We start from the raw sequence: 24083 nt of genomic DNA on the forward strand, positions 1-24083 counted from the left end.
AAGCTGTGAGTGCTATTATATGATACAATATCAGTACTTGTTGCATTTACAACTTGTCTAAGTCCTATCATCAACTGATTTCAGCCAGTGTATGGCTGTGGATTGACTGCATCTTTTGAATGGAATGTTGGCATATTGGCAGTTAATTTGAAAAACGAATGAAATCATTAATTATTTTACACAATATCTTATCATAGCACTGGCAAACCACGGTTGACCACCACTCCCTGACCAAAATGGCTGACCTTTATCTCATCATAAGAAGGTTCATATCCAGTCTAGTATTCTAATTCCTAATCCTATGGGCGCGGTGGTGTGAGAGATTGGGTTACCCCAGACAGTCCCCACGGATCACTAAATGGATCTGGATCTCACACTTGGGCGCACATATTGAATGCCATAAGAGGTCTCCCAGGTCCCCTTCAGTGGTAGGAATGCTCAGTCTAAACCGTGGTCAGTTTTCCAAAAATGTTTCCACAAAAGAAAAAGAAACGGCCGCAAGGAGAATCTAAGGTAGCACAAGGAAGCAAAGAAGGAGTTCCATGCTAATGTTTGGTGTTTGTGTTTTTCTGCAGTGCAAATACTATGTCCAAACCCCGGTTGAACCAGAAGCCTAACCCAGGAACATCATTGTACTTGCACTGAAAGTGCAGTATGTGTGTGCAGCCATATTATGGAGGATCAGCTCAGTAAATACATCTCTATAGATGCCGTGCAGGCCATGTGGTCCAGCGTTCGCTGTCGGAGACGACTGGGGTCTCTGTAATTATATTCCTTTAAATGAGCCCCTGAGAGTCCCTTTGTCTCACTCTTGGTCAGGAGACAGAAACACACCTCTTTGGAGGCATATGCATCTGTGTGTGTGTGTGTGTGTGTGTGTGTGTGTGTGTGTGTGTGTGAGAGTGTATACATGTGCGTATGTGTGTGTGCGTGCTTGTGTGCGCCTGTGTGTGTGCTTTTCATTGCTGAGGCTGGCGGGCGAAAGGGAGGCCGCAGTGGTTCTCACAAGTTAATTTAATTAAATCATAAATATGAGCTGGAGGCCGCCACCCAATTTAACGTAATGGATGATGTGGGCCAGTCCATCTCTGGCAACACAAAGTTCTGGACCCATTCAGAATGCCCTTGAAGCTTATTAAAAGTGTCTGGCACGGGGAGATGCTAGCAAAGTTGTTTAATGGCTGCCCAGCTTGCATTCTGCTTGACAGTTAACGCTGGAACACTGGTGAGATGAGCCATCTATTGCATTCCATTTTTGAATTTAGAATGTGACGGCATTCCATTTAAATTGAGAAAGATTGTCACAGTCAGAAAAGCATAATGAAGAGGAGTCAAAATGGCCAATAAAACCTCTACATCAGATAGTACAAAACAGATACCTGATCAGCTTGTCATTATACGTGATAATTAGGATACGGTGAAGGAGAATCCAGTGAAGTGATTGTCGTTGACATGTGTCACAAATAAAGTGACATTATTTCCCCATGGTGGTGGTGCTGGCTCATCATGTTCAATAATCTGTCTGGACTCATGATTGGGTCTGTTACCAGCCAATCATCCTACAGACAGACCAGGGGGAGGTGCTGTGTGTTTAAATATTTTCTTGTAACGATGTATTAAGACGGTAGGCAGGGGAAATCATAATGCTAAATGTACAAATGAATATTCCCTGCTGATTTAATTTATTTCTAATCTTAGTTTTGTTTCGCAAAAAAGTGGCATAATTTTATTAATACATTAGTAAGTATTCTGTAATCTTATCCAAATTGTTGTCTTAGTTAAATTTATACTTTTGCATGACATACTCATGTCCCTTGTCATAAGTTATTTTGGACTTTGTGTTTTTCATCTCATTGCTGTGAGGAATCATCTGTAAAGACAGACAGATGTTACTAGTTGGCGCTTTGTCCCATTCAGCACAGACATCCTTCCCTTCCATTGGTCCCCTGGAGTGCTGCAGGCTCCCTAATAGGCCTGGTGCGAGGGTGTGTGGAATGGGACCGCACAGGGTGATGGGTAATGGAGTCATTAATAACGCAGACCTCCCTTAAGATGCTCAGATGTTCGTTAGGCAGAGCCACAAGGGAACCAGCAAAAAGGATGGAATTTGATTTAGAACCGAAAATGCAAAGTAAGCTTTTGAAGATGATCATGTTTATGCTGCCAAGGGCCCATTTTGCTACTTAATCAAATTAATTGATCCACACACATACTGCATGCACACGCAAACATGCATGCATGCACAAACACACAAACACGAACACGCACACACACATAGAAGTTATTTTCTCATACAGTTTTAATATTTCCATCACATGTGCAACACACAAAAAAAACGAGGTCTGCCAAATACAGAACTCCATATTTGTACAATAACATTTGAATAACAGAGAAGAGAACTGTCCTTTTGCTGCAGCAGGAGATGGTGCTTAATTTCCTGTAAACTGAGTACGAACAATTCTCAATCAAAAGGTCAAAACATTAAAGTTTCATACAAAAGTGCATCTCAGGTTCAATGAATGCAAAATCATTTACATAACAGAATGATTTATATTGGTGTATTATAACGCCACAATGGCTTCCAGCTTGAGCAGAGAGTAGAGCAATGAGATACCGCAGGAAACAGGGAAGGAAGGGGAGAAGTTGGAAGCTCTCAAGGAGAGCCCAGGACATAAGTTTAAGCACATCCCCCAGAGAGACCTAATACATGTAGTCTCCACCACGACCCCAAATTAAAATGGATTTATTCCCCATTGCAAAAACAATTTAAATACAAAGAGCTAAGAAAAACGACATAATTTTTCCAGTAATCTCCAGGCTTGAACGAGCAGTAAACATTAATAACAGAAATGTACAGGTCTGAGTCAGTGGGCTGGAGATTCCCCCATGATGCTATAGGAGACACAGGGGGGTTCACAATGTCTCTGTTACCATGCCAACCAGAGTAGCTAGCTGGCCTTTTCAAATCTGTGTCACTGCTTTTGCATATATCAGAACCCTGTCCTGTTTTTCCCCAAAAAATTATCTTTGTCTCATTTGAACTTGTCCATGCGCAGGTAGGCAGGCGGACCAGATTAAATGCACCACTTAGTCCTCAGCTGGTCTTCTGGAATGGCAGCCATGTTGGCATGAGACCTGTGATGTCATGTCAGGCTCTGCTGGTGATTGAGCATCCTGCTACACCAGGTCAGGATAGTGTCACATACAGGAAATGTGCACAGATGAAAAGAGTTCTGACTGACCATACCACAACTTCCTGTTCCCTATAAAATAATACCCCACATTGGCACCCTGTTTCTCCAAAAGTTCCATATCTTCTGATTGACAGTGGCATTGTCTGTTTAGATTTTCTCTCTCTTAATTTTTTTGGGACAAACGGTTCTGAACTGTACATTAGCAAATACTGTACTGTATAAGACTGCAATTTACCTGGAGTTATTAAGCAACACATGAAGAAGAACTTCTATTTACAAAGATAGTTGGCCAGTTTTGTTGACATGGCGACCAGACAAAGACCAGAGATACGTTTTTCTGTCTTTTTTTCACACTTCTGTCTTTCATCTGTACTTTTATTTTCGTATGTGTGACATGGTTCTTCCTGATGTGAAGTGAATCCAAAGTTCAGTGCAAAAGAGCCAGTGACTGGGTCAGACATGATTCTCCTCCTCGCCGTATGGTTCTCCTCTGCTCCTCAGGCCCAGTGACGATCTGCCTGGTTAGCTGCTGTGCTGAGTCAACGTGTGGTTCTGGATGGGAGGAAGAACAGAGAGGGAGAAAGAGAGAAAGGAATAAAATGACTGAATCAAGATTAAATTCAACATAAGGACATTTAGTATCATTCAACATTTACTCCAAGGGATTAAACATGGTTAAGTCCTCTCCTGACACACTGACACGCCAACGCTGAGCTGACAACATCTCCCTCCCTCCAACATCTCAATCCCCAACCATCAATACCAATATCAGATCAATGGCTGTGGACATGGAAACAACAGTTACCATGTAATATCCGTGATGGAAGATATTAACACACACACACCGGTGGGGTGCGGTGCAGTGAGAGAGAGTGGTTGTAGTGGGCTCAGCTGTGCCAGCTAGGTTCTTTAAAGGAGGTAGTGTGTGTGTGTGTGTGTGTGTGTGTGTGTGTGTGTGTGTGTGTGTGTGTGTGTGTGTGTGTGTGTGGACCAGGGGGTGTGTAACTGGTGTCCCTGGTGGGCTGAATCCAGGTCATCTTTTGAAGTACTGCTAATCCCTTTAATGCAAACCACATGCCCCACTTGCTGCGCGCTGTTAAAAACATGGCCTTGGACTCGCTACACTTCCACGGAATAGGCACACCTGTCACACACTCATCAGCACGCACACACACTGATTACACACACAAAGAAGAACAGTGACATACAGTTCAAACACACCCACACACGTACACAAACTCCTACTCTGGGTAGGCTTGAATTCTCTTTGAATAAACAACATGGAAAGACCCTGAACCACAAAAGGTTGTGACTCCTTCAGTGAGCCTGAGCCATAAAGGTGAGTTTACCAATGAACTGACTGCAGTCACCTTCAGTTATCAACATAGCAGAATCCCTCAGGCAGTCTAGGCCACGTCCGTTACTCCTCTCCCCTCCATCCCCTCTCTCTTTACCCTTTCAAGTGCCTCCATATAAAGCATTTAAACACCTCGACAGCTTTCCTTTCAGCCGGGGCGATTACTTTCCGACAGGTGGGGTAATAAGCTGTTTGACGGGGGGCAGGAGGGAGTGTGACCCCTAGAAGGGTTAGCCTCGGCTCACCTGGGCCCCCGCGCTCCTTTTTAAAGAGCCGGCCCCAGCTCTCTCTCTCTCTCTCTCTCTCTCTCTCTCTCTCTCTCTCTCTCTCTCTCTCTCTCTCTATGAAATAAAGCTCCTTTAAGTGAGTCTGGGAGGAGACTCCCCACGGGACCCCCCGTGAAGACATCCGTGGCATTGCCGGGGAGGGACAGGAGCACGGCAACCTTATTAATGAATGCGGCCCATTACCCGTCAGCCTGGCTCCTCAGTGACTCCTAGAAGCCCCTGCAGTACGTGACTTCAAATGGCAGGATATTGACACGGAGCAAGCAAAGCGGCTGGGAGAGAGTGTGTGTACTTTTTTCTGTGTGTCTGTGTGTGTTAGGGAGAGAGAGAGAGAGAGAGAGAGAGAGAGAGAGAGAGAGAGAGAGAGAGAGAGAGAGAGAGAGAGAGAGAGAGTGAGAGCGAGAGAGAGAGAGAGTGTATGTGTATGTGTGTATGTATGTGTATGGACCCCAAAGGAATGTAGCTCCTTGGATATAATGTAGGGCTCGTAACAGCTATTAGAGGGGAAAATAACCCCCCTGGGGAGTATTACCCCCCCCCTTCCCAGCTCTGTCTGACACACACTGCATTCTACCTTCTCCTTAAACATGCCAGGAGTTTTCTCACTGAGGGCTTTTTCAAGGACGGTGCTAAAGGACTTCAGTGGCTGTGGCAGCCATGCAGGCTGGAGGGAAACAGAAAGACAAGAAAGAGAGAGAGAAAAAAAGGTAAAATGAAAATGATACCTTTACCTCTGTGGATATTGAACTCCACAGAGTGGAAGATAGATACTGTTCTTTATATCAGTGGAGAACGGAGGGAGGGAGGGAGGGAGGGAGGGAGGGAGAGCGATAAAGAGGGAGAGAAAATAAGAACTCCCATCATTCATTTTCCACTTATGAAATTCTTGAAGGCCAATGTGCGCAACCATTCACACAGTGAAATACAGCCAAATACACGTCCTCAGCTCCTAACCTCAACCCACCAATGTCACCTAAATCAATCATGTCAATTCATAACAGATTGACTGACCCCAACCACTAAACCCCTTACCACCAATCTCCCTGCTACTCCATCTCCTTTCTTACAAACCCCCAATCTCCCCCTCTCTTACCCTGCATCTCCCCCCTCTTTTATCACCAATCTCCCCTCTCTTACCCTGCATCTCCCCCCTATCTTATCCCCAATCTCCACCTCTTACCCCCACTCTCCCCTCTCCCTTACCCCCACCGTTCTTCCCGACCACCCGCTGGTCTACATACACCATGCTGCTGTACTGCAGGTCCCAGTTACCAGCAGAGCCCAGGTAAAACCCTTAGCAGTCAATTCTCCACTAAATAAAGTTTTGCTCTGATCAATAATGTGCATCCGCCTCTCGCCCGAATGAAGCCTGTGCCTGAGAAGGCTCTTCTTCCTCCACTCTCTCCTCCTCCATCGACTGACTCTCTGCCACATTAACCCTCCATCCGCCTTTCATTTGATTACATCATATTGCTGCAACGCCCATGGGGGGCGAGAGGGAGGGGAGGGAGGGAGAACGCCCGGCAGGGGTCCTGTGTACCCATGAAAATCCATGCAAATGTCTTAGGGAATTTAACAGAGAAGGAGAGGGAGGAGAGGGAGAGAGATAGAGAGAGAGGGAGGAGAGAGAGAGGGAGAGAGGGAAAGTGCATGCAGGCTGGGGAGTTGATTTATTAACTAATCATTCTTTATGTCGTTTCCCATTCCTCTGGTCTCCATCCAGTGCAGCAAGGCAACAGTGTACCTGTTACATCAGCCCTGCAGAGGAAAAGGCCAAACAGATCAGCTGCCATTTTAAACCTCTCGTTTACTCCTAGGTCACGTTCCCCTGCTCAGACGTTGCATGCATCAACCAATGGTTGCCTGCCACATTATCGACTGTGTCATCGACTGACAGATTGCTATAACATAAATTATGATGTGGTTAGCTGATACTTAAAATGCCTATCCAGGGGTTGTAAGATCTGGCATGCGTCAGCAACGACTGGGCAGAGGAACGCGCCCCTAATCTACAAACTAGGCAAAACTATAGCAGGACTAAGAACTCAGCTCATTCTTTCTGGTTGTAGCCTGTCTTTTACAACCCAGAGCTGTGACTTTATAGAGTGTTCAGAAAGCTGATAGAATGAACAATAATGAGTCTCTAAACTTGGGTCTCGGGGGACCCCTCAAACTGGGGGAAAGTCGAGACGACATTATATTATACAAGCCTGATGCCTGGCAACACAGAGCACAGACAAGGCCAGGTGAAAAACATCAGCTTCTCATTAGGCCTCAAAGAGCCATAATTGAAATGGTAAACATTTGTTGACACGTTTTATGAGCACCAATTCACAACAATTAGTTAATAATTTTCTGCAGAACAATTTAGGGAGTTGAGAAGTCTGGTAATTTGATTTGCGACATTTCAACTGACATTAAAAGAGAGAAAAGTGCCAAAACAATCCACTCTAGTTCGAATCCTAACTTGAGATGCATGTATGCAACGGAAACTTTCTTCTAAATCATATATTCACATCAACAAGAGTTTATAGCAATTCTAGCTCTAACTCCACTTCCTTCTGCTACCTGTATCCATCCAAGACATCCATAATTGTGTTAATGTCATACAGCCCACAGCCCTAGCAGCGGCTATTCCCCCCATATCGAAGCAGTAGTGGCTATACCCCCATGTCTAAACAGTAATGGCTATCCCCCCATGTCTAAACTGTAGTGGCTATCCCCCCCATATCCAAACAGTAGAGGCTATCCCCCCATGTCTAAAGAGTAGTGGCTATCCCCCCCATGTCTAAACAGTAGCGGCTATCCCCCCCATGTCTAAACAGTGATGGCTATCCCCCATGTCTAAACAGTAGTGGCTATCCCCCCATATCGAAGCAGTAGTGGCTATTCCCCCCATATCCAAACATTAGTGGCTATCCCCCCCATATCCAAACAGTAGTGGCTATCCCCCCATGTCTAAACAGTAGCGGCTATCCCCCCCATGTCTAAACAGTAATGGCTATCCCCCATGTCTAAACAGTAGTGGCTATCCCCCCCATGTCCAAACAGTAGTGGCTATCCCCCCATGTCTAAACAGCAGTGGCTATCCCCCCATGTTTAGTCAGTGTGTGCTGAGACTACATCTCTGCTCGTAGCTGACATAAGTCTGCTAACATACAGTACCTGCATCTGGAGAACAGGGAGCAAGTGGAGCGCCAAACCACAGAGATCCAGCCAGAGCATACTGCTAGTAATCAGTCAGAAGTTTAATTAAGGCATAAGCGCAGAGCACGCTGCTGCTCAGATACGCTGAGACAAAGAACTCACAGGCCTCAGAACAGATCACAGGTTAAACAGGAACACTGGGCTGCTTTAAGAGACACATATGGGTCATGCTGTATCCGAACTACTAACACAAAGCACTGGGCAAATGCTATTTCATTCCACACAGCTCTAAATAGCCATTGTTTTCTATGGTGTTTTCTCCAGCTACTGTAAAAAGACTGATCATATTTAACCTGTATATGTCTAAACAGTAGTGGCTATCCCCCCATGTCTAAACAGTAGTGGCTATCCCCCCATGTCTAAACAGTAGTGGCTATCCCCCCATGTCTAAACAGTAGTGGCTATCTCCCCATGTCTAAGCAGTAGTGGCTATCCCCCCATATCTAAGCAGTAGTGGCTACCCCCCATGTCTAAACAGTAGTTGCTATCCCCCCATGTCTAAACCGTAGTGGCTATACCCCCATGTCTAAAGAGTAGTGGCTATCCCCCCATGACTAAACAGTAGTGGCTATCCCCCCATGTCTAAACAGTAGTGGCTATCCCCCCATGTCTAAACAGTAGTGGCTATCCCCCTCATGTCTAAACAGTAGTGGCTTTCCCCCCATGTCTAAACAGTAGTAGCTATCCCCCCATGTCTAAACAGTAGTGGCTATCCCCCCATGTCTAAACAGTAGTGGCTTTCCCCCCATGTCTAAACCGTAGTGGCTATCCCCCCCATGTCTAAGCAGTAGTGGCTATCCCCCCATATCTAAGCAGTAGTGGCTATCCCCCCATGTCTAAACCGTAGTAGCTATCCCCCCATGTCTAAGCAGTAGTGGCTATCCCCCCATATCTAAGCAGTAGTGGCTACCCCATGTCTAAACAGTAGTGGCTATCCCCCCATGTCTAAACCGTAGTGGCTATCCCCCCATGTCTAAGCAGTAGTGGCTATCCCCCCATGTCTAAACAGTAGTTGCTATCCCCCCATGTCTAAACAGTAGTGGCTATCCCCCCATGTCTAAACCGTAGTGGCTATCCCCCCATGTCTAAGCAGTAGTGGCTATCCCCCCATGTCTAAATAGTGGTGGATATCCCCCCATGTCTAAACCGTAGTGGCTATCCCCCCATGTCTAAGCAGTAGTGGCTATCCCCCCCTGTCTAAACAATAGTGGCTACCCCCCATGTCTAAACAGTAGTGGCTATCCCCCCCATATCTAAACCGCAGTGGCTATCTCCCCATGTCTAGGCAGTAGTGGCTACCCCCCCATATCTAAGCAGTAGTGGCTACCCCCCATGTCTAAACAGTAGTTGCTATCCCCCCATGTCTAAACAGTGGTGGCTATCCCTCCATGTCTAAACAGTAGTGGCTATCCCCCCATGTCTAAACAGTAGTGGCAATCCCCCCATGTCTAAACAGTAGTGGCTATCCCCCCATGTCTAAACAGTAGTTGCTATCCCCCATGTCTAAACAGTAGTGGCTATCCCCCCATGTCTAAACAGTAGTTGCTATCCCCCCATGTCTAAACAGTAGTGGCTATCCCTCCATGTCTAAACAGTAGTGGCTATCCCCCCATGTCTAAACAGTAGTGGCAATCCCCACATGTCTAAACAGTAGTGGCTATCCCCCCATGTCTAAAGAGTAGTGGCTATCCCCCCCATATCTAAACAGTAGTGGCTATCCCCCAATATCTAAGCAGTGGTGGCTATCCCCCCATGTCTAAACAATAGTGGCTACCCCCCATCTCTAAACAGTAGTGGCTATCCCCCCCGTGTCTAAGCAGTAGTGGCAATCCCCCCATGTCTAAACAGTGGTGGCTATCCCCCCATGTCTAAACAATAGTGGCTACCCCCCATGTCTAAACAGTAGTGGCTATCCCCCCCATATCTAAACAGTAGTGGCTATCCCCCCATATCTAAGCAGTAGTGGCTATCCTCCCCATGTCTAAACAGTAGTGGCTATCCCCCCCATGTCCAAACAGTAGTGGCTATCCCCCCATGTCTAAACAGTAGTGGCTATCCCCCCATGTCTAGTCAGTGTGTGCTGAGACTACATCTCTGCTCGTAGCTGACATAAGTCTGCTAACATACAGTACCTGCTTCTGGAGAACAGGGAGCAAGTGGAGCGCCAAACCACAGAGATCCAGCCAGAGCATACTGCTAGTAATCAGTCAGAAGTTTAATTAAGACATAAGCGCAGAGCACGCTGCTGCTCAGATACGCTGAGACAAAGAACTCACAGGCCTCAGAACAGATCACAGGTTAAACAGGAACACTGGGCTGCTTTAAGAGACACATATGGGTCATGCTGTATCCGAACTACTAACACAAAGCACTGGGCAAATGCTATTTAATTCCACACAGCTCTAAATAGCCATTGTTTTCTATGGTGTTTTCTCCAGCTACTGTAACAAGACTGATCATATCTAACCTGTATACGTGAAGTTCACCCCTACGACCAGACAGATCAGGTCCATGCAGTCCCAGTACTACATTCCCTGGGTTCTGTCTGAGCAGTGATCGCGGGTTGAATTGAACCCAGGCCAGTATTGACTCAGTCCCCCTTTGCTTGGAGTGATCTCCATTCTACACTGTTGGCTCGGCCACTAGGGTGTAATCTCTTCCTGTTTGGCCTCAGGCCAGGCTTACTGCTGGCCAGTTTAGCTAATGAAGAATACAATCAAATAAATAAATAAATACAACTAATAAAACTAGCAGCTGGCATTCTCCACAGTCAACACTTATTAGGGCATAGGGAGGGCTGACCTCGTCCGCTGTTTGGCCACCACCGCCACGGTCTACTTGGTAACCAACCGTCTTGTTTGAAGTGTGGTGCCTGGAGACACGTGGACATTCAGTATAGCTCTGGGGCTAGCGTGGAGTGGGAGACTATGGTATGTGTCTTATTGTGTCTAGCCTCTGGCATGTAGTTGTGTGTATAATAGCCATGTAATAAATGAGTCATAGCTGGAATTGTCTGGCTGGATATACAAACAATGTTGAAATCCTTCTCTTTTCAGATGCAACGGGAGAAGACAGATCCCCTATTGGAGGGCTAGTGTGCTTTGTTCCCCCAAATGATAATCATTACCCTGTCTAAGTAGACAAGTGAATGGTGCTAGAAACCCACTATGCAGTGATCCTGCTGTTTGACTGAGGTAGCAAAACAACTGCACAACCACTGGGTTATTATAGAGCCTCATTAAGTGAAGCGACTACAGAGCGGCAAAGAGGGAAGGAGAGAGAGAGCAGAGAGAGAGGGAGGGATGGAGAGAGGGAGGGGAAGATAGAGATGAAGAGAAATGGAAGGGAGATGAAGAGAAAGTAAGAGAGAGAGGGAGAGAGAGATGGTGAGAGAGATACATACAGAAATTGAGAGACAGCAGAGGGAGAGGGAGGGAGATGGGAGAAAGTAAGAGAGAGAGAAGAGAGAGAGAGAGAGAGAGAGAGAGAGAGAGAGAGAGAGAGAGAGAGAGAGAGAGAGAGATGGCGAGAGAGAGATGGCGAGAGAGAGAGAGATGGCGAGAGAGATACATACAGGAATTGAGAGAGAGCAGAGGGAGAGGGATGGAGATGGGGAGAAAGAGACAGTGAAAAGAGAGAGATAAAGAAAGCAAGTGAGCGAGAGAAAGATACAAATCTGAGCTGATTTCTGAGGTGATAGCTACCAACACAGATGCCTTTCCACACTTAAAATGGAGACTATGACTAAAGAACCCAATTAAGGATATTTCTTAGGGGAGCCATCTTGGGAGGGAGATGGGGGGCTGAGTCTTGGTGGGACGCGAGCCCTGGGCTACACACACTAATTAGACTGAGGCAGGGGGGTGGCAGGGGGGTAGAGGATGTGAGATCCAAGCATGTCACTGAGAGGGAGATGGGGTCCATGGAGCTCCACAGTTCCAGAAACAAAACACAATTACTCTCACATTTAACCACTTCACTTACAGACAAGAGTTTGAGTGGTGTAGCGATGATGCTACAGCACAGCAAACTCACTCATACAATACTCCTCTCTCTGTTCTCTGTCTTTCTGTCCTTTGCTCTCGCTGCTATACAGTGAGGGAAAAAAGTATTTGATCCCCTGCTGATTTTGTACGTTTGCCCACTGACAAAGACATGATCAGTCTATAATTTTAATGGTAGATTTATTTGAACAGTGAGAGACAGAATAACAACAAAAAAATCCAGAAAAACGCATGTCAAAAATGTTATAAATTGATTTGCATTTTAATAAGGGAAATAAGTATTTGACCCCTCTGCAAAACATGACTTAGTACTTGGTGGCAAAAGACCTTGTTGGCAATCACAGAGGTCAGACGTTTCTTGTAGTTGGCCACCAGGTTTGCACACATCTCAGGAGGGATTTTGTCCCACTCCTCTTTGCAGATCTTCTCCAAGTCATTAAGGTTTTGAGGCTGACGTTTGGCAACTCGAACCTTCAGCTCCCTCCACAGATTTTCTATGGGATTAAGGTCTGGAGACTGGCTAGGCCACTCCAGGACCTTAATGTGCTTCTTCTTGAGCCACTCCTTTGTTGCCTTTGCCGTGTGTTTTGGGTCATTGTCATGCTGGAATACCCATCCACGACCCATTTTCAATGCCCTGGCTGAGGGAAGGAGGTTCTCACCCAAGATTTGACGATACATGGCCCCGTCCATCGTCCCTTTGATGTGGTGAAGTTGTCCTGTCCCCTTAGCAGAAAAACACCCCCAAAGCATAATGTTTCCACCTCCATGTTTGACGGTGGGGATGGTGTTCTTGGGGTCATAGGCATCATTCCTCCTCCTCCAAACACGGCGAGTTGAGTTGATGCCAAAGAGCTCGATTTTGGTCTCATCTGACCACAATACTTTCACCCAGTTCTCCTCTGAATCATTCAGATGTTCATTGGCAAACTTCAGACGGGCCTGTATATGTGCTTTCTTGAGAAGGGGGACCTTGCAGGCACTGCAGAATTTCAGTCCTTCACGGCGTAGTGTGTTACCAATTGTTTTCTTGGTGACTATAGTCCCAGCTGCCTTGAGATCATTGACAAGTAGTAGATCATTGAGATCATTGACAGCCCGTGTAGTTCTGGGCTGATCATTGCAACTCCACGAGGTGAGATCTTGCATGGAGCCCCAGGCCGAGGGAGATTGACAGTTATTTTGTGTTTCATCCATTTGCGAATAATCGCACCAACTGTTGTCACCTTCTCACCAAGCTGCTTGGCGATGGTCTTGTAGCCCATTCCAGCCTTGTGTAGGTCTACAATCTTGTCCCTGACATCCTTGGAGAGCTCTTTGGTCTTGGCCATGGTGGAGAGTTTGGAATCTGATTGATTGATTGCTTCTGTGGACAGGTGTCTTTTATACAGGTAACAAGCTGAGATTACACCTGGGAGCCAGAAATCTTTCTGATTGAGAGGGGGACAAATACTTATTTCCCTCATTAAAATGCAAAGCAATTTATAACATTTTTGACATGCGTTTTTCTGGATTTTGTTGTTGTTATTCTGTCTCTCACTATTCAAATAAACCTACCATTAAAATTATAGACTGATCATTTCTTTGTCAGTGGGCAAACGTACAAAATCAGCAGGGGATCAAAAACTTTTTTCCCTCACTGTAGCTACTTCAGTGACAGAGTGAATTTTAGGAGTGAATTTAAGGCTACTGTTAGATTTGAGTTGAAACTGTGACGCCGACAAATAACAAATACACTCTCACGTTTACCCACTTGTTTTGAGAGAGTGAGTCAGAATATTCACTTTTAATAGCCACACAATTGGTGTCATGTAACATTTGTACAAAATTGATGTGTCTAATAATTATTGTACTTGTTTGAAAATGAATCCTTGAAAAACTGTTTAATCTGACACTGTGAGGACCAGCTAGCCTCAACAGTGTTTTGTAAAAACACATTTAGAATCAAACATTTGCAAAGTGAATCTCTTTAAACAGGTAAATTAAATCTGTAATACATTTCTCATGCGGTGTTAATGACAAGCTTTATCAAAGTTGCAGAAAGTCAAATAAAAAGTGTAATACAAATGTGTGTGTGTGTTAGGGAACAGATCCGGTGATGAATTCCAGCACAGAGCATCCCTCCCTCTCTTTGTTTGGTTTTAACTTCTCCCAGTAGTACAGCGAGCGGGGGAAGAAGAGAAAGAGAATGCCTCAAAGGCTTCTGGGAGTTTTTGTCATGTTTCCCTCCAGACACTGTGTTCGCATGTACACATCAGACCCACCCTTGGAAAGGAAGAAACAGAGACAAATACTGTACATACACACTCACACAGACGCACAAACGTACATACACACTCCCGTGTGTACACACACACACACACACACACACACACTGCAGAGAGAAAATCCTCCTAGGATCATTAGGTTTGTCATGCTGTCTAATTCTGATCCACCTACAGTAGGAAAGTAGAACACCACGACTGTGTTACGTTGTCGCCATTCATCTCACAATGTTTACGTCCCCTTTTACAGCGCTGACGACTGTTTGTACAGCGTGTTTGTACATCATTATAAATACACTTAAATATTAATGATAGCGCATCACAAACACACAGTTGTGCCCTTCTATTCATTTCACTTTCATTTTGCTGCTCAACCTTTTGAAATGGTGACAGCATTGTGGTTGAAGAGAAGAACAGCTTGTCATTTAAAAAGATAAAACCAGGAGTTCAAACGCATGTGAAGCTATCACACTTGGCAAATGAAGATAGTGTATTCTCAAAAAGTTATGTTTTTGAGGGCTAAACAAATGTAGATGAGCCTCAGAGTGGCGCGTGTTAGGGACATGGTGCACTCCAGGTGGGGCATATTCCAAATGGTAAATTCTAAAATCAATCTTTATGGGAATTATAGTCCCAATGTACCGTGTCAGAATGATTCTTTGCCTCGTTTCAGTTTCTCAAAGTCTGCGAGAGCCTCAAAAACAAGGACAAACATCACACTCCAAAAAACACTGACAAACTTAATATTGTTTAAATCATATTTAGTGTGATGATTGTCAGTATATTTTGGCTCTCGCAGACTTTGAGAAATTACCCTAAAATTGTTTTCAGATCTACAGTAGAGTGGGCTATGCTATTACACATGCTAATGCAATAATATCATTAGCAATACAGTGAACCCATGGTGATTATTCTGCTCTATTTCCAAGGTATCATCTTTTTCCCCAATTTCTAAGCATTTTCCCAAAAAATTATGGATGTCACGACATGCATCGCTGTTTACACTAACCCGGCGACACCCCCGCTAATACATTTCCTTAATTTAAAACATAAAAATCGGTCACAGCTTGACAATAATGGCCATCACACACAGAGGAAGATGGAGAATCTAATTTGTGAGAAGAAGAAGTACAACATGATACAGACGTGTTCTTGTCACTTCTAGCACTCATTACAGAGCTGGAGCTTTGGACCGAGCATCATCGTCTTTGAAGGAATCCTTTTAAAAGACACTCCAATTAAGGTGCGTGTCCTGTGGGTATCTAAGGAAAGAGGGAGAAGGAGAAGTCCTAATGTACCCACTGACTACCCTCTCCTCTCCTCTCCTCTCCTCTCCTCTCCTCTCCTCTCCTCTCCTCTCCTCTCCTCTCCTCTCCTCTCCTCTCCTCTCCTCTCCTCTCCTCTCCTCTCCTCTCCTCTCCTCTCCTCTCATCTGTCAGTTGGAGCAGGACATACACGACTTCTAAGGAATGATCATGAAAGTGAAGGATAAAAATCTCATCCCAGAAAAAATGTAATCTTCACTGTTGTGTAACTTGAATATCATTGTCTTGCCTTAGGAGGAATAGGGTTCATCATTATACAGAGGAAGGGAGGATATACTGTATCCCACTCTTGCACACTTGTGGTGGAACTGCAAAATGAACTTCCACTTATAGAAATGTCAGACTTAAGCTCTGGCTAATTCACTGCCACCACCATCAGTTAATATATCTGCCTCATTAATCCTATGGAATAGCAGAGCATTGTCAGTGGCTCAGTGCCTTATGTAATAAGGAAGAGACACATCCACTGAATCTAATACTTATAAAATTCAACATGGCCAGTCCTGAGTACCCTCAAACCCCTGGCTTGTCCAAACCAGGGTAAGGGGCTGAGACAGTCTGAGCATGGGAGGAAGTAAGAGTACAGTAGATTGGAGGAGAGACTAGAAGTGGATGTGTCATCTACTACTGTAGATGCATGGGTGGTGGGCAGTAGGGGGTATTGGGGGAGAGAGAGAGAGAGAGAGAGAGAGAGAGAGAGAGAGAGAGAGAGAGAGAGAGAGAGAGAGAGAGAGAGAGAGAGAGAGAGAGAGAGAGAGAACGAGAGAGAGAGAGAGAACGAGAGAGAGAGAGAGAGAGAGAGAGAGAGAGAGAGAGAGAGAGAGAGAGAGAGAGAGAGAGAGAGAGAGAACGAGAGAGAACGAGAGAACGAGAGAGAGAGAACAAGAGAGAGAACGAGAGAGAGAACGAGAGAGAGAGAGAGAGCGAGAGAGAGAGAGAGCGAGAGAGTGAGACCGTGAGAGAGAACAGGGAGACCACACCAGAGACCACACCCCAGCTAGCCCTGAGCAGAGTCTCTTCTGGACTGTGGATTCTGGGTCACCGAGGCCCAGGAGTCAGTCAATCTGTCCGGTCCGAGGGGGTGGCCGGGCAGGGGGTCCTGGGAGGGCTGATTAGACGGATGCTCTCCCATCATCCATCTCGACAGGCCGGTGAAAATTGGCTACCCCTCGCAGGGTAGAGTTCACAGGGGGAGGCGGTAGGGGAAGATGGGTGGACGGTGGGGGAGAAGGGGGAGGCGGTGGGGGAGAGGGGGGTATCGCTGGATCCCTGTCACAGCCTTTGGTATGTTTCAGGGAATCTCAGCGGCAAATTAATAAAATATCGTTGCTGCTTCCCTTTACCTGCCTACCATGGCAGGCAGCTCTCCCTTTCCTCTCTCCCCCCTGCCTGCTTCCCCTCTCCTCTCTCCCTCCCAGCCTGCACTAACCCCTTGACCTCTCTGACTACTGTGAGAGATGAGGAGACCACCAGGTAGCCAGAGATTGGGCCAGAGTGTCAGGGTGTATGAGGAGAGAGAAACTCAAAACTCCAGGCAGACCAGGCAGAGAGAGAAGCAACATCTATCTCCTCATCGCTGGATGACAGCTTCACAACAGAGAGATTGACAAATGACTTTACCATGTTAGGGAGACATGTTTGAGTAGTGATATAAAAAACAACAACTTGTATACGGTTCATAAACTTTGACTAGCATTATGCCGCAGTATGGATGCAGTAGAAAAGAGACATCTATATTCTAGAAACATTGTTCACATTGTACAACACATTGTAGGTCATCAAATAAAAATGTCATTTTCTTTGAAAACATGTGTCTTCATTATTTAAAAAAGGAACTCCAGGGGGAGTCAGTGGATGGTCTTGGTGTTAATCAACTGCTTGTGTATCTTGTATTATGTGAATTTATGTAAATGCCGTGTTCTGAATGTATGTTTAAGTGTGATAAGCCTGTGTGTGTGTGTACGTGCGCATGTGTGCACATGTGTGTGTCTATGTGTGTATGCACCCACTGGGGGTTGCTTCTAGAGCATGCCATGGCACAGGTTGAATATAATGATAATCTTATCCCCTAAACTCAATCCATGCTCTCCTTTTCATAACCCTCTGCTTCACAACAAAGTGCCATTGATCTTTCATGTTTGCTCTCCGTCTCTTCACAAAGAGTGTAAAACAATATAAGCATGAAACAACAACTCTGGGAGCTGGATCCCAAAACATGTCAGAGTAAAAAGTAGGAAAACATCCCCAGGTTATTTGAGATTGTTTACAGGTACTTGTAACAACCCTGGCTATAGCGAAAACACTCGAAACACTCGTTCCAATGAGAGATGACGTGAGATAAATAAGATACTGTGTTTGCCATGTTGTGTCGTGAGAGAGAGGACACTCACAATACTTGTTAGTTACTAATAACCTTGTCCTCCATGAGGAACCTGTATGTTGGTGGGTGGTGCATCAAGACTTATTTTATTCATGCCGGTCTGTTCTGTAGACTCAACTGACCGGTAGATAATGATCACATTCACTTTCCTCCTGGTACACCATGGATCTGTGTTTACTGGCTGAATGTCAATATGAACATCTTCTGTCTGAGGGTTCCAAAATGGTTCTGCGGCTGTCCTCATAGGACAACCCTTTTTGGTTCCAGATAGAACCCCTTTTGGTTCCAGGTAGGACCCTTTTGGGTTCCATTTAGAACCATTTCCACATAGGGTTCTACATGGAACCCAAAAGTGTTCTACCTGGAACCAAAAAGGGTTCTATCTGAAACCAACAAGGGTTCTCCTATGAGGACAGCCGCAGAACCCTTTTGGAACCCTTTTTTCTAAGAGTGTACTAGTGGGTTTCACAAGGTGCTTGGACATATGAAACATTGTAATGAGCGTTGACAATAAATTGTCTCTACTCAGATGGCTATATTCATATATTTTAGGGTCCTCAGTGCTCAACTATGAGGTGCCAACACACAATGTTTCAGATACAAGAGGTACTAACAGAAAATGAAAGATTTATTTTAAAAAATAGGAAATATGTGGCATGGCCTGCCAGGGTACAATTCCCCCAAAGATGATCGAGCTACTTGACAACAACAAGATGATGACTGAAATAATATAAGGCCTTTTCATTTTGTTCAAGTACTCTGAGGATAGTGGGAAGAGATGGCTTCAACATGGATTATCTCTACAACATTGAGAGTTTCAAAGAGTCCAAATTCTAACTTTGTTGAAGGGCAGATACGGCATCCCTACAGACACAGATCATATTTAGCCATGAGTGCCTCCTCTGTGATTATGAGGCTGGGAGTTGGTGTCATATTATTGACTGAACTGTGTTTTTTTCTCTGTACAGTATAGTAATTACTCCCCAAAAAGCACATTCTCCTAATCCTTCTAATTCCAGATATGTTAGGTCTAATAAGCAAATCAAATCATTCCGTATCTGTTGATCACAAATGAGTTTGGAAACCAGCTGGAGTAATTCCGTCTGAGTCTCCCAATCTCAACCGGAACAGAGAGGATGCGAAGTGTGTGTGTACTCCTGCTTGCACGTGTATGTATTTGTGTGTGAGTGAGTGTGTGTGTTTGTATGCATATGTGTGTGTGTGTGTGTGTGTGTGTGCTTGGTGGTGGTGACCACCAACAGGTCTAAGTCTGGGTTTACCTGTAGCTCGGTCTGGAAGAAGAACTTCTGTGGGCATGGGGAGCAGTCGTATATCTTATCCTCCTGGCCATGGGCTGAGAAGATGTGTTGCTGGAGCTTACTGGCCTGGACAAATACTACAGACAGAGCGAGGGAGAGAGGGAGAGAGAAAGAGGGAGAGAGAGAGAGAGGGAGAGGGGGAGAAAGAGAGGAAGAGGAGAAAGAAAGTGAGTATCTTTTCTGAAATCATAGTAAAATAAACATTTTGCTAACAAAAGGAATACAGCTATCAGGAAATAAGGGCAAATGCAAAATAAACCACAATGCCATAGGCTAAATGAAACAGAAACAAAAAGGAGAAACAAATTATTATAAAGCCAATATATATGCATCAACAATAGCTAGGAAAATGCACTAAATCCGGGCGACTGAATATGTTGTACGGACAATAAAGGACATAATATATAAAGGAAATAACTGAACTTTGACAGGCCTATCTGACAGTCTTTGAACAGAGTGGTCATACCCGGCTGTGATGCTACGGTACAGTGAGCTAGGATATAATGTTCTGAGAATAATGAGGATATTTATTTAGAAATACTGTGGGGACAACAAGCTAGAAAATAAACAACCACAGAAGAAATTGGCATTGCTTCAAGTGCAAAACAAGGCCTCCATTACTCTACATCGCTAATGATATTGACAATATAAATATTCATGCAGATGCACTATTTATTTATGCAGAATAAGGCTACAGTCACTATGATATAAACACACACACTCACACAACTTGCCTGGCACTTAAAATAAATAAATATATACTATGCATTTGTGCTTTAATTAAGCCATAGATAGTCCACGTTGCTACAGTAGACTAGGGAGACGTGTGTATGCGTGTGTGCTTGTCTGTGTAATTTGTGTGTGTGTGTGTGTTTGTGAGTGAGTGTGTGTGTGTGTGTGTGTCTCTTTCTGTGTTCTCAGAGGAGCACTTCAAACATGGCGTTTGTTATCCCAGACCCCTGTGCTTTAAGGAAGTACGTACCGGCTGTCTACTCTCTAAGGTCTGGCTGCTTCCGAAAAGTTACCGTGTGGGGCCAGGCTTCATTTGAATTTCTTAACAGCTCAAAATAACTTTTCTCTTAATGCATGCACCGCCTGGGCTGAGGGGCTGAGGGGCTGAGGGCCGCAGGGAGGGGAATGAAAAGCAGCCGCTAAAGGTGAGGTGTCTATTTGAGAGCACTTTGGGGTCGCATCAGCCCATTTGCCCCTGATGGGAGCCACACTGCAGTGCACAGGCGCATGGTGGAGCTCGCAACGTCAACATGTCCCAATTTGAGTGCACCAGGGAGAGCTGATATTAATTATTGAGCTGTATATGCCTGAGGCTCACTTAGCTCCGGCAGACAGACACCAGGATGGCCGCCACCTACGGTCCTTAAAAAAACAAAAAACAAAACATTTATATATCTCTAGCTAGCGCTTTACATCCAGAGTGACAGACACTGCCTGGCTACTAATATCTCAGTGACAGCTGTCTGCGGTACACGACTAAACTAAACACCGCGTTGAACACTGACATGAACAAAGTCACACTAATGAACCAACAAACAGCGTTACAACTATGGTTATGGGTTATGGCCCACTTTTAAAAACAAATTATCAGAGCGTCACAAGGACAAACAGACAGAGATAGAGATAGCTTGCTGGATGTTCTATTCACAACAGCCTTGTTTTATCCCAAGGTTAACTACAACATGAGAATATCCAACGCTTTAAATATATAACTATTTGTGCTAAGAGGCTACAATGATTGTGGCTTTGATTGTGTTTTTGACATATGTTTTAAACTGAAAATAGGTTAGCAGACAATAGCTGTTTTTTAAAGCCATGGTTATGTCTGTCTGCTCTGCATAGAAACAGGTAAAACCAACAACAGTGGGTTATCATTATGTCTTGGACTGGGAGGCAGAGAAATCCAAAGAAAAGCCTCAAGACTGAGAGGCGTTCATATTCCCAACCCAACCTCAACACGTTTTCTCTCGGCTGCTAAATTGTGCCCTGGACACGTTTTCATCTGGGGGTGGGTTGCAAATCCCACACCTACCTACAATACAGTACACCACAGTGGTGTCAGGTGAGCTCCTATATCACGATGTTTACATGTCTTCTGACCCTGTTCATACATCAATATTCAGTTGGTTGATGTAATTGTCAGTTTGTACCAATCCTTGAATCATATCCAACCCTTACCCTGGCAAATATGCATTCACAGCTTGATCATCAGAAATGAATGTTGCAACACTATGCGTAAAACCCAGTGGGCTAAGAGACAGTGGGCTAAGAGACAGTGGGCTAAGAGACAGTGGGCTAGCTAAGAGACAGTGGGCTAAGAGACAGTTGGCTAAGAGACAGTGGGCTAATAGGGGAGGGTTGTCTAACTTTTTATTTTGCTTTTTATAATGCATTATTTCCCGGGTTTACATTCGCCCTTTTGCAGGTTTTACTATATAATTTCTTCCATTCTAGCCAAATGTCCTAATCTGCTTGCATGCGCCTCCCCTACGTCAAGGTGTTTTGGTACTTCCCTTATGCATTACACTTTTCCGCGCGCTAACTATACCACAGGCCAATATAGTCTACCAGTCTAACTGTCTATCCTGCCCTCTATCCACCATTCATAGTGACAATAGTGGTAGGTGGATTGTTTGTCCAGATCTGTAATAGGCTAACTAGCAATCCTATAAAGCTGCACCAATGTTCAATATAAGCGGAGAGGCAGCTCAAAAAGCTCCCCTATTGATCTTCTTTAGGGACAATATAATTATCCTACCTAGATTAGACTACAACACCACATTGTAATGAATAATTGCATTATTGTTTTCAAGTGAGTACAAAATTCTAATCTAGGCTGTAAACTGCAGTGAAATTGTCATTTGAATAACGGAGCAAAATCCCTGTGATTTGAATTTGGATCAGTTGTGGGTCTACTCTCTACAGTTTATAAGGCCTATAAAGGCACAGTAGCAGGTCAGTCTGGCTGTATTTTCAGTTCTGATACTGAATGCGCTGTCTGTTGCATCATCATTCTCCTAAATCGTCCTATAATAATGTGGCCACATATGCTCCCAGCAGAACCAGTTATTCAGGAAAGCCTAATGCGTGCTCTGCCTCTCCGATCTGAGTGGCTATTCCTTGCGCACCTAGAACCTAACGCTTCAATATAGCCTAAATATTTGTCATTTAACTTTTTCAATGTATTACCTTTTAGGGGAGGCAGGTAGCATAACGGTTAAGAGCGTTGGGCCAGTAACCGAAAGGTCACTGGTTTGAATCCCTGAGGCAGCAAGGTGGGAAAATCTGCAGTTCTGCCCTTGAGCAAGGCAGTTAACCCCCCAACAACACCTGCTCCCCAGGTGCCGATGACATGGACGTCGATTAAGGCAGCCCCCTTCACCTCTCTGATTCAGAGGGGTTGGATTAAATTCAGTTGAATGCATTCAGTTGTGCAACTGACTAGGTATCCACTTTCCATAAACACAACCAGTCACAATGTTTTAATCTGATTAGGCTACTTCAAAAATGTTGAAAATCTGATTTCCACCTAGTTGATCATTGTCTACAGCCGGCTCTGATCACAGTGTAAGTCTATTGAAACAGGCCAGGAGAGCTGTGGTGGTTGGCGAACACTCAATCTTCTGGCCCATAGCCTTGTGTGTCATCGACTGTGCCACAAAAGCATGCTGAAGTGGCAAAGTCGATATCCACGTTTATAAACACAGGGTTGCTAAAGTTATTGTTATTTGTGGTTGGAAACATTATTTTGAGTGAATTGTATGAGGGGGAGGGTGTGCAAAAATGTTTTACAATACAAGGGGAGGGTCGTGCGAAAATATTCTTAACGTTGGGGAGGTGGGTGCATTTTTTTTTGGGACACTGCCATAGTAATAGCAGAGAGAGGAAGCAAGATACAGAGCAAGAAACAGAGAGGCTGAGAGAGAGAAAGGGAAAGAGAGGGAGAGAGAGACAGGGGAGAGAGGGAGAGAGAGAGAGAGGGAAAGAGAGGGAGAGAGAGAGAGACAGGGAAAGAGATGGAGAGAGAGGTAGAGAGATAGGGAATGAGAAAACAAGTGTGTTCGAAAGAGAGCGAGTGAGTGCGAGAGAGCGAGCAATACGACTTTGTGGACTTTTCTGGCTGACTGAGTGAGCAGGTCTGGGGGTGGTCTGAGCTGAGGCGGCGGGGCGGAGGGGCCAAGGTCTCCTGGCTGTCGGGGATATTACCAGTCAAAAGATTGGACACACCTACTCATTCAAGGGTTTTTCTTTATTTTTACTATTTTCTACATTGTAGAATAATAGTGAAGACATCAAAACTATGAAATAACATATATGGAATCATATAGTAACCAAAAAAGTGTTAAACAAATCAAAATATATTTTAGATTTTAGATTCTTCAAAGTAGCCACCCTTTGCCTTGATGACAGCATTGCACACTCTTGGCATTCTCTCAACCAGCTTCATGTGGAATGCTTTTCCAACAGTCTTGAAGGAGTTCCCACATATGCTGAGCACTTGTTGGCTGCTTTTCCTTTACTCTGCGGTCCAACTCATCCCAAACCATCTCAATTGGGTTGAGGTCAGGGGATTGTGGAGGCCAGGTCATCTGATGCAGCACTCCATTACTCTCCTTCTTGGTCAAATAGCCCTTACACAGCGTGGAGGTGTGTTGGGTCATTGTCCTGTCGAAAAACAAATTATATTCACACTAAGCGCAAACCAGATGGGATGGCGTATCGCTGCAGAATGCT

General features: G+C 44.8%; 1 protein-coding gene across 5 annotated transcripts in view; it reads right to left on the reverse strand.

Annotated features, from left to right (window-relative positions):
* Nucleotides 1-2281: 2281 nt before the first annotated feature.
* Nucleotides 2282-24083, reverse strand: part of LOC121535300 (zinc finger protein 521-like) — a 193516-nt gene continuing 171714 nt past the window's right edge. For all 5 annotated transcript variants that reach the window (XM_041842221.2, XM_041842220.2, XM_041842223.2 and 2 more), the window contains exons 7-8: nucleotides 19299-19414; nucleotides 2282-3746 (exon numbers count right to left, since the gene is read on the reverse strand). In XM_041842221.2, the coding sequence (XP_041698155.1) occupies nucleotides 3717-3746; nucleotides 19299-19414 (146 nt within the window). In that variant the 3' untranslated portion in view covers nucleotides 2282-3716. The remainder of the gene's footprint in view (nucleotides 3747-19298; nucleotides 19415-24083) is intronic.

The sequence above is a fragment of the Coregonus clupeaformis genome, chromosome 21 (genome assembly GCF_020615455.1).
Source record: "Coregonus clupeaformis isolate EN_2021a chromosome 21, ASM2061545v1, whole genome shotgun sequence".
NCBI classification, from domain to species: Eukaryota; Metazoa; Chordata; class Actinopteri; order Salmoniformes; family Salmonidae; genus Coregonus; species Coregonus clupeaformis.